The sequence below is a fragment of the Diaphorina citri genome, unplaced genomic scaffold (assembly GCF_000475195.1).
Source record: "Diaphorina citri unplaced genomic scaffold, Diaci psyllid genome assembly version 1.1 scaffold1652, whole genome shotgun sequence".
Lineage (NCBI taxonomy): Eukaryota > Metazoa > Arthropoda > Insecta > Hemiptera > Psyllidae > Diaphorina > Diaphorina citri.
This window is the reverse complement of record NW_007379078.1, coordinates 38,258-49,976: the sequence shown is the minus strand read 5'-3', so window position 1 is coordinate 49,976 and position 11,719 is coordinate 38,258. Positions and strand designations below refer to the sequence as shown.

At 40.3% G+C, this 11,719-nt stretch overlaps 1 protein-coding gene across 1 annotated transcript in view; it reads left to right on the top strand.

Moving 5' to 3' along the window:
• Positions 1-662: 662 nt before the first annotated feature.
• The window catches only part of LOC103516743 (opsin-3-like), a gene marked incomplete at its 5' end in the record, with an annotated part of 19,088 nt that continues 8,031 nt past the window's right edge, over positions 663-11,719 (top strand). Inside the window, 6 exons of the mRNA XM_008481731.1 lie at positions 663-848; positions 1,471-1,523; positions 1,911-1,997; positions 2,207-2,379; positions 2,884-2,922; positions 10,987-11,105. Coding sequence (XP_008479953.1) covers positions 663-848; positions 1,471-1,523; positions 1,911-1,997; positions 2,207-2,379; positions 2,884-2,922; positions 10,987-11,105 — 657 coding nt within the window. The remainder of the gene's footprint in view (positions 849-1,470; positions 1,524-1,910; positions 1,998-2,206; positions 2,380-2,883; positions 2,923-10,986; positions 11,106-11,719) is intronic.

The window sequence follows — 11,719 nt, the reverse complement described above, 5'->3', positions numbered from 1 at the left end:
TCTTAATTGGTGAAGATGGAGGTACTTGTAGACGCTGTGTCGAGGTCAAACAATACTGAATAAACGACATTAGTCGATTTTAACCGAAGCTCGAAGGCTCTACCAAGCCTAACCTAGCTCAAAGATAAATCCGATTTCACTTTTACAGACCAAAAAAGCATCAGTGTCCACACATAGACAATGGAAGTCGAACCATTGTCGATCGACGAGGTGAATCTATGTTATCGAGGCATTGTGGACGGATTCAGTCGACATCGATCGACGGCCGTGGACTATGTGTGGACACAGTTTTAGAGACCAAACTTTTTAGGTTCTCATTAGTGGGACTTCCTTTTCTCTTCGATTTCGGGACGATTAGACCTTAGCAGTTAGAGTTCCCTCTATCAAATCTCTTAAAGAAACAGTAGTGATGAAAGCTAACCCCTTAATGAAGGAGATTTTTTTTTTCCTTACAGGGCCGGATTTTTCTTCTAATCGCACAGTGTTTTTTCTTCTCATCAGGGCCGGATCTCTGTATCAGATTTATCGAGGAACCGTCACTACTGACACCAATTTTCTTGCCTCCATAAAACACGTAAACTAACTTTGCACAAATGTCAGAGGTTTTTTTTCTAATCAGGGCCGTATTTTTCTTCTAACCAGGGCCGGACTCTCTGTTTCAGATTCATCGAGGAACAACACATGCTCGGCTGGAACATTCCGCCGGAACATGCCGACCTGGTGCACATCCATTGGCGGAATTATCCCGCGCCTGACAACGTGTGGCACTTCGTAATGGCGGCCGTCTATTTCATTCTCATGCTCCTGTCGACCAGCGGGAACGGCATTGTCATCTATCTCTTCATGACGTGAGTGTGACCAAGTTGAGAGACATGTAAGAGCATGTGTACCATGCTTGACGTCACTGTATAACTGTTGAGCTTTTCAATGTTGGAGGTCACCCTCTATTCGCTAACAAGCTACCCGCAATCTCACATGAACCGAAACCAGCCTGCTGTCTGCCTTGTAAGCGCTAGGTCGCAGGTTCCGTAATGGCGGCCGTCTATTTCATTCTCATGCTCCTGTCGACCAGCGGGAACGGCATTGTCATCTATCTCTTCATGACGTGAGTGTGAACGCGCCTTGAGGATAGAATAACCACGTATAAGTTTATCCCATGTTGCAATAGAACCGCTATAGTCACTCCGATAAGACACCAAGCATGATCTTCCTGATCTGTCAGAAGACCAGTTTGGAGGACCAAGTTGAGAGACATGTAAGAGCATGTGTACCATGCTTGACGTCACTGTATAACTGTTGAGCTTTTCAATGTTGGAGGTTCACCCTCTATTTGCTAACAAGCTACCCGCAATCTCACATGAACCGAAACCAGCCTGCTGTCTACCTTGTAAGCGCTAGGTCGCAGGTTCGATGCCTTATGCAAATGCAAAATAAAAATGTTACATGCTTCATTGTAATCCATAACCTCAGAAATCTATCGGAGACTTGGTTCATTCAACATGCTATCGCCGTCATCAATGGAAGTTCACCAAATTTTAAAACTTGACTTGGAATCGACGCGATGTGTCGTCCAGATCCGAAATCCTTGCGTTTACTGCTAAACCACTGAAGTTCAGTTAGCTGATGCAAAATTGCCAGGAGATCAAGAACCCGCGGCCTAGCGCTTACAAGGCAGACGCACTACCAACTAAGCTAACTAGGCTGGCTTATGCTCATTTATTTGAGAAATTGACCACATAATAATTTAGCTCTAAGGGTTAGGTGATAGAGAACTCAGGCGCAAGCTCGTCTACTCCCTGTTTTAAGGCCTCGAGCTAGAGCTCTAATCTCTTCTCTTCTCTTCTATTCTATTCTATTCTATTCTAACTTAATCTATTCTAACTCTAACGTATTCTGTTCTATTCTTCTAGAGGGTTTCCTTACGACCTGCTCATTTGACTATCTCACAGATGACGATCACACCCGCTATTTCGTGGCCACCATATTCGTCTCGGCTGGCTTATGTCATACCTCTACTACTTATCGTGTTCTATTCTATTCTGACGTATTCTATTCTATTCTATTTTTTTCTTACAGAGGGTTTCCTGACGACCTACTCGTTCGGCTATCTCACCAATGACCTCTAATCTTTACTATTCTATTATATTATATTTTAACATAATTCATTCTAATAATCTATTCTATTCAATTCTATTTCTCCTTACAGAGGGTTTCCTGACGACCTGCTCGTTCGACTATCTCACCGATGACGATCACACCCGCTATTTCGTGGCCACCATTTTCGTCTGGGCATACGTCATACCTCTTCTTCTTATCGTGTTCTTCTACGTGCAACTCCTGGGACATGTCCGCGGTCATGAACGAATGCTCAAGGAACAGGTAGGCTTCTTTTATTAATATCATCCAAAGGCCCAGGAACTTTTTGAGTTTTGTATGCTCATAGGCCCAATGGCCGTAATTTCGGACACTGGGTCTTTATATGACGAAAAGGTACACGAGACCTTGCTTAGACTGCGGGAGTAAAGGGACTTTTCAGTCTCATTCTGGCAGTATAAGCAGGGTATATTCTATTCTATTCTATTTTATTTACGCTGGGTTGTTAGGAATAGGATATTCTAGAGATAGGAAAAGACCTGTGGAACATCCGATGGTCACATTGAAGTTTGGCCCGGCTATTTCTCGTGGCCTAAAAGACCATTTTCGGCGTTTTTCTCGCGAATTTTAAAATGGGAATAGGATATTCTAGAGATAGGAAAAGACCTGTGGAACATCCGATGGTCACATTGAAGTTTGGCCCGGCTATTTCTCGTGGCCTAAGAGACCATTTTCGGCGTTTTTCTCACGAATTTTGAAATAGCGATTTCTGTCTTGACTCTTTTTCAGGCGAAGAAAATGAACGTCAAATCCCTGGTGAGCAATCAGGACAAGGAAAATCCGCCCCGGGCGGGAATCGAACCCGCGGCCTAGCGCTTACAAGGCAGACGCACTACCAACTAAGCTAACTAGGCTGGCTACGGCTGGCTTTCTCCTATCCTGTTTTCTTCTATCTTCGTGTTCGAGACAATAAGACTTTAGCAGAGTTACAGTTCCCTCTATCCAACCTCTTTTTTCAAAAACTTTCCTTAAAAATAAATAAAATTAGCCTGAGATTAAATTATTTGTCTACTCATTAATATATTAGTTCATCGTATTTCCAGGACAATCGCTTTCCCAATCGACGGCAGACTCAGCATGGGCAAAGCCTTCATCCTGATGTGTTTCGTGTGGTTCTGGGCATTACCCTTCTCTCTATCACCTATGAAGTCGGTCGATTTGTTTGGCAAATACGTACCAGGTAAGAAGACTTATTACACTCAGCATGGGCAAAGCCTTCATCCTGATGTGTTTCGTGTGGTTCTGGGCATTACCCTTCTCTCTATCACCTATGAAGTCGGTCGATCTGTTTGGCAAATACGTACCAGGTAAGAAGACTTTTTTTTTAGTTTGGAGGTTAGCGCGCGTCTGTCCTGTAAGTACTAGGTAATTTTTTAGTCACAAAAGATCTAACCAGGTCGCAGTGACAGGGCGTTTATTAAAGCCGATGGCCCTACTTATACCAAAGCGCTAGGTCGCGGGTTCTATTCCCGCCCAGGGTGGATTTTATCGTAAATACCTAAGGTTCGTTCTCGGAAAGGCTGATGGCTTTCTCCTATCTCCTGTCTTCCTTCTGTCTTCATTATCATCTTCTTCTGATTGAGTCGCGAAGTTTGCTCAGGATAATTTCAAAACAAATTGCAGAGTAATATGAGATTCCAGATAGAGAGAGAGAGATAAAGAGAGTGAGAGAGATAGAGAGAAAGAGAGCCAGACAAACAGACAGAGAGAGAGAAAGGGCGAGAGAGAAAGTTAGAGAGAGGGAGAGAGATAAAGAGAGTGAGAGAGATAAAGAGAGTGAGAGAGATAGAGAGAAAGAGAGCCAGACAGACAGAGAGAGAGAGAGAGAAAGGGTGAGAGGGAGGGGGGTTAGGGAGAGAGCAAAAACAAAGGTCGAAAAAAAAAAACAAAAAAAATGTCATGGTTCATAATCTAAGAGCTTGTTTTTAGCTTCAAATTTTACCACGCTTAATTTAGCGAGGATGAAGTCGAAATTATGCTGAAATGAAAAGAAGCTGCCTATTAAGGAATCTGTATTGTGAGATTTCCATTATTACTTTCTGTTGGAGCATACATGTAAATGTAAATGCAATTTCTTTGTGTTATTATGTCACAACTTTGGTGCTCACTGCAGCATGTTTTAAAAAAAAAAAAAAAAAAAAAAAAAAAAAAAAAAAAAAAAAAAAAAACATCATCATCATCTTCTAATTGAGTCGCGAAATTTGCTTAGCAAAACAAATTGCAGAGTAATATAGTAATATTAGATTCCAGAGAGAGAGAGAGCGAGAGAGAAAGTTAGAGAGAAGGAGAGAGCTAAAGAGAGTGAGAGAGAAAGAGAGCCAGACAAACAGACAGAGAGAGAGGGTGAGAGAGGGGGGTGGTTAGGGAGAGAGCAAAAACAAAGGCCGAAAAAGACAAACAAAAAAATGTCATGGTTCATAATCTAAGAGCTTGTTTTTAGCTTCAAATTGTACCACGCTTAATTTAGCGAGGATGAAGTCGAAATTATGCTGAAATGAAAAGAAGCTGCCTTATTAAGGAATCTGTATTGTGAGATTTCCAGTTTTACTTTCTATTGGAGTATACATGTAAAATTACCCCCACCTACCCTATAGAACAATTTGTAGAGAATCCCCCAAGCCCCACTGTGTACTTCATGAGGAAGCATTGGGATCGATTCAAGATTTCAAAATCGGGGAAATGCGTAAAATATCCGCTTTTCAGCGGAGTATAAAAAAAAATATCCTGCAGAGTATAAAAAATAAAGTTTTTTACTTTCATAATGTCATGGAAAGTCGTGTGATATTCACAATATTTTTAATAGAAATTCGAGAGGAGATTTTTTTTGTCTCTCTCTCTCTCTCTCTCTCTCTCTCTCTCTCTCTCTCTCTCTCTCTCCTCTCTCTCTCTCTCTCTCATTAAAAACATACCTCCTTTATATTTCTATTAAAAAGTGGTAGCTCACTAGTTAAATTTTTCTCATGTAGAACACAATTTCAGCTAGTCATTTTAGTTTTAGACACTCAAGAGTCAAAATTCAGGGCACTTTTTATTTATTTTTATACTAAGAGGTTTGACAGAGGAAACTGTGTAACTGGTCTATGGTCTTATCGTCCGAAATCGAAGAGTAGAGAATGAAGACAGGATCTTAGGAGAAAGCCAGCTGTTCCCGAGAACGAACATTATCCACATCAGGGATAAAATCCCGCCCCGGGCGGAATCGAACCCATCGGCCTAGCGCTTACAAGAGCAGACGACCGCACTAGTTACAACGTAGCGTAAGCAATAAGCTAACTAGGCTGGCTCAGGGCCACTTTGAACATATCTTAAAGTGCCTGTCCCGGACAGTCTAGTTAGCTTGGGAGGGGGAGCGCATCTGCACTTGTAAGAGAGCTGGTCGTGGGTTCCGATTATCCACCCGGGCCGGATTTCATCCTTACATACAGATAAGGTTCGTTCTCGGAATGGCTTTTTTTTTCCTATCCTGTCTTTCTCTCTCTTCGATTTCGAGGACGATAAGGCCATAGCAGTTACAGTTCCCTCTATCAAAATCCTTAAAAAAAAAAAAAAAAAAAAAAAAAAAACTCGTCATTTTCGCGTTATTCGGCATTAATTAAGTGTTCAATTATCGTTCTTTTTCCAAGTTCATCCCATTATTTTATTTCCACTTGTCTTCCTAAGGCTTCATCGTGTTATAAATCAGTGTATTTATCACACTTGAGCTTTCTGTTAAACGTTTTTGTCAAATCTTTTAACAAGATTTGTTGTGACTTAAATCTCCTACACGTGTGTTTCGAATAAGGGACGATTTTATTCGTTTACTAATAGGGTTCAGGCAACTATAGCCAGAACTTAATCAGAAAGAGGTCCCCATCCCCTTTCGATTTTTCTGCCCTGACGCCATCGCCAGCGGCGATGGCACGTTCAATGTCCTAGTTTCCAATGGATCACTGCAGTTGAGCAACGTTTCGTGTGATTAGTAAACGGATGGGTGACATAGTGGTAGGGTGCCACAAGTTTATTCAACTTAGGGTGGAAGAACTCTTATCATTGAGTTACTTTCCACTACTTAGGTTGTTGGAATTCTATAGTAAAGTGTCAAGCTTCCTGATATAGAGTTCTATTTTAGAGTTCCGGGACCCAGTCAGAAAAACAGAAGCTTAACTAAGCTTCCGGAAGCTTAACCAAGCATCCGGCACCCTGTTTTTCTCTTCGTGGACCTATCTAGGGGCACAGTAGTGCGCCAGGCCAAGTTCCAGCCTAACGCACACAGTGTTCTAATTTATCCATACTCAATGAACTTCGTAACCAAGTTTCTATTTTTGCGTGACGCTGATGACATAAGAGGTTCAAAAATGAACTGTACTACCACTATTACGAGTATTCTAAGTCATTTCTACCTCAATCCAATTATAACAAACACGTCTTGGAAGTGAAAAACCAGGTGAAAATGCAAGTGAAAATTTACGAAGAAGCCTGCTAAGGTGTTAAGACGTATTGGGTACCCCTAACAATGTACGTCTTAGTTATTAAGTCACATTTGTTCTAAATATAGGGCTTAGGGAAATAAGTCTCATGAATGGGTGCTCAGATTACTCAGTACTGCTCAGAAAATGAGGCTAAGGAACTTTTTAATCTCGTTATAAATTGGGCAAGTAAGGTGTCCTACTTAACGCTGTCTCAATGGGGACGGACGACAAAATTACAAGCGTCGGTGATTTAGTGGTCAAGATGCTCGCCTGGTAAATAGAAGGGCGTGGGTTTAACCCCAGACGAGAAATGAAATTCTATGCTCAGCCACCCGCTATTTCGAAACAACCAACTGCTATGTACAATATTGTACATTAAAACAGTAGTCCCCAAGTTCTCAGAAAAATCTGTCTACCAATAATAATTCTTGAAAAAATTTGGAGATTTTTTTCTTCCGTAAGTAGATGTTTCTGAGCCACCCGCTATTTCGAAACAACCAACTGCTATGTACAATATTGTACATTAAAACAGTAGTCCCCAAGTTCTCAGAAAAATCTATATACTCAGGTACCCTCAAAAGAGCCAGTGTTATTGTCTGTGGCTTGACAGGGCTGGTTTTGTCTCAGTTTTACGTCCTCCAGCGAGACGAAGCCCCGGATTAAGGCCTGTTCAAACTGTTCCCGCGAACAGGGCGGCACGCTGCGAGGGGGGCTGGGACTTTTTCGAAATTTTTGCCTGCAGCGCAGTTCACTTAGTGAGCTTGACAAATTTTAATAAGGATATCGGATATGGTACTTGTGATAGAAATCTGATAAAACTCCAGCTCCGGGGATATATAATTTATACCTAATGAGAAACGAGTTTTTAACAAACTTGGAAAGGTTTGTTAAAAAACTCCAAACGTTTGGTTGAGATGGTTGCTGCGCTTGGCGGTATTTTGACCGCTTTTGGACAGATTTCGACCGTTTTTTGGCGGTTTTCAGCTATACTGACTAAACGGTTAGAGATATTGTAAAAGTTACTATAGAACATAAAAATAAGCATCATTCAATAGGATAAGGAAAGTCGTGTGATGTTCACACCAGATTTTTTTAACTAACCCATAATCCACACGTTTCTAATATCCAGAAATTCGAGCGCTGAAAGAAATGCTTTGTTTATTATTTGAAAAAAGATTTCAAGTATGTATACTCGTACCTAGTGCTTGTTAAAAAATGTAAGTACCATTTTTAGTTCAACTAAGAGCATCATGATTATAATGAACCATTCAACGGGTGGACAGTAGATCCTCCTTATATCATCAATTCATCATACACATGGGTCAACCAAGCCCAGTTAGCTTGGAGAGCAGCACCTCTGCCTTGTAAGCGATAGGTCGCGGGTTCGATTCTCAAACGGGGTGGATTTTATTCTAAAGAGATAAGGGTCATCATTATTTTCAGTTTGAAAACCACTTTTAGGTACATCCCAAAAGCAAGATATTATTCTTGTTCTAATACATCAGTAGGTATAATAATTATGTTTGTATAATAATATTATGTTTTATACGTAAGTATAATCGTACTTCTATCTCCAATTATTCTCCATTGAGATCATTCAATACCCATAATTATTGTAAGTAAACACCAGCAAATTGTACTGTTGAATGAATTTATCAAATAGAGTAGGTAGGTACGAGCTATTTTGGGCTGAAAAAAAAATTGTAAACAAAACAGAAATTGTAAACCTGCCCTGAGTAGTGAGTTGCTGAACAACGTAAACTCCATTTACTCTATTGTAAATAAATAATTATACAGTGTAGCTTATGTAAATGAGTAATAGAATTATTAAATTTATTTAATTTGTAACTTGATTTCCAACTGTGAAAATATTCATCAGTTACTTTACAGCCTAGTTAGCATCAAAAATATTGACAGCTGACAGCCTAGTTAGCTTGGAACGTGACGCATTTGCCTGGTAAAAGCAGGTTTGCGGATTCAATCATCACCTGGGCCGAACTCTATCCTAAACAAATAAGGTTCGTTCTCGGAACGGCTGGCTTTCTCCTATCCTGTCTTCCTTTTCTCTTCGATTTCGGGACGATAAGACCTCAGCGGTTACAGTTCCCTCTATCAAACGGATTAAACCTCTTAAGAAAAGATCAGTTTTTTTTTTTTTTTTTTTTTTTTTTTTTTTCAACCATACCATACTTAGCGCTTGAACGGTTTGTTAGATTTTGACGAAAAGGAAATATGTTTAGCACACAAAGGAAAGTTTTCGTTAAGTCGAGTTCAACTACCGTCCAGGGGGAATCCCTTACAGATAAGTTTCGTTCTCAGAACGGCTGACTTTCTCCAATCCTGTCTCCTGGCCTAGTACTTTCTTCGATTTGGGGAAGATGAGACCTCCATTTTAAGAAGTTTGATAGGTTCCCTCTGTCAAACTTCTTAAAACCTTCATTATTTTTTGAAATTGTTTGGACCTATTGGGATCCCTCATATTTTTTTTTTTTTTTTCTGAGTCAATTCTTTAGTCAATTCTACTTCTACAGTTCAGTACCTACACCTACCGATTTGAGAACCGATTTCCCTGATATGGTATCAGTCTCATGTCACATAACATATTCATGTGGTTGTGGTGTACTAACACTGTTTTGCATCCATATCGATATCCTCATTACAGTCATTACCATTCTGGGCAGGGTCTAAACCTGATCTAGCATTAAACCTCGCGTCTAATAGAGTTTATGACATTCATAATTATAATATTCCTTCCAATAGGGTTTATGACGTTCAAACAGTCATATGTGCTCAAAGTTTACTGATTATCTTTGCTAATTTCCTAAGAAAGATTAGAATGATACTGATATCCTTTGCTTGAAAAACACTGATGTCCTGACAAAATAAGAGATGAACGGTTCGCACTGTCCGCAGTTAAAATGTTTGATAAGTTTTGAGACGGGTTGAGCGTGGTCTCCGGACACTCTTTAACAAGCACTAACACCCATATTTATGAACAAAATGCTGGCTCTTAAGTTCGTGCTAAGCATAGTCTCAAGGCATTTGATTGGTCAATTTTGAGTATACCATGAGATTGTTGGACCCTAGCTCGGAAGGTTAACAAAGTTTCTTGAAGTCAACTCTAAACTAAACCATCTCTACGTCCTCTACCCAAAAACTATGTTCTAGATTCTAGTATCTAGAAAAATTGCAGCTGAACTATGTATTTCTTAATATTTTTTATACTAAATGATTTTTTTTTACTATTACACATTATGGCCACATGCAAAACTCCATGGCCCAGAAGTATGTTTACATTTTGCATTTGGCTCGGACTCGGAACGAATGCCCTTACAAGATCCCACAAGGAGATCATTTAGTCCCACAGTTCCAATGTTTCTTCTCGTTATCTCACATCTTGTTAAATAATCTACACGGCCAATTTGTTTTATAAGAACCAACACACCATCTGTTTGAGATTTGCATTTTTTTTTTTTTTTTTGCAATGTTTTCATAAAGATATTGAGATCTTGTCAGGGTCGGTTTGACAGAGGTGAAGGGCAATGGTGAAAATTTTACATTTTTAGCTAAGTCCCCTTTAGCTTTTTTTTTTTTTTTAGCTATCAAAACTTGAAACTGATGACCTAGCCATACTGGGTCTTAGTTTCGTATAAAGGAACCTTTATGGCCCGACCTTCAAGTTGGTCAATAACTACAGGCCAAAGGTACCTACGTGAAGGTACGGACCAAAAAAAGAAATAAATTCGACGGGGTTCCTTTTCCCAAGCGAAGACAATATTTTCCACATTATCGACATACGGTAGAGGTTTTATCTGCGCGTGGCAAGTCAAAATTGACCAATCAAATGCCTTGAGACTATGCTTAGCACGAACTTAAGAGCCAGCATTTTGTTCATAAATATGGGTGTTGATCTTGATGGAGGACTCAGTAACTTTGTAAAGTTCCATAACCAATCAAATGCCTTGAGACTATGCTTAGCACGAACTTAAGAGCCAGCATTTTGTTCATAAATATGGGTGTTGGTCTTCTCGTTTTTACATCATACATAATTTCAAAATGTTCTAACTTTCCCTTTGTGGAATGAAAAAGATAGGTACTGATATGAACCCCTTGCTAATCTTGGTAGGATTTATACAGATCTCCAATGGGATGACGCATCTAGGACGATTAACCAACAATTCCCAACCCTTCAAACTCCAGATTCGGCATGAAATCCTGAAATCCAGACGTTGAGAAAAGAACTCTGCAACTCTTCCACAACGGCCGCGGATTCGAGGAAGCAGGATGATGAAAAGCCTCGCACATAATCGTTCCTCGCCACTTTGGACGCCAAAGGAACCTCTCCGGCCGCTCCTTGAGAGTCCTTAGTCCTTATGCCCAAAAGGACAAGGAAAAGTCTGCTGAGATTCGAATCGCCAAGGTGGCCATCTTGATTTTCTGCCTCTTCCTCATTTCTTGGACACCCTATGCGACGATTGCTCTGACCGGCTGTTTCGGAAACAGGTGAGCGAGGGAAGTGAATTTGAAGTTTCAGCTCAACGACTGGATTAACACTGAACTGACATTGCCCGTCTCTCGGACGGGAATTCGTAGAAAAATAAACCGTTCTTGAGGCTTTGTGTTGAATTCGTTCGATTATAGGTTGGTAATTTTCTCTCTCCCTTTCTCACTCTGATCAGATGTCTTAGACCAGCCACAGGTAGACCCCGTGTAGACCTGCTCAGGTCTACACATCAGGTAGACCTGATCAGGTCCGTCTCTCAGGTCTAGAAGATTTATCTGATGAGCTCACACACTATCAGGTAGACCTGACGGGTACGGCCGAAAAGATCCGCCTGTCTGGTCTACCTGATACCTGATGAGCTCAGACACTAATAAGTAGCCCCGACAGGTGGACCTGATCAAATTTACCTGTCTACCTGATAGCGAGTGGCTAACCTAAGATATGAGTAGCCTGATTGATTGATTAATTTAGGTATTTCCTTAAAGAGGAAGATAACAACCTCTGACCTTTATTTCCTTGATTAATTTAGGTATTTTACTTAGAGAGGAGGATAATCTCTGACCTGTTTTTTTTTTTTTTTTTTTTTTTTTTTTTTTTTTTTTTTTTTTTTTTT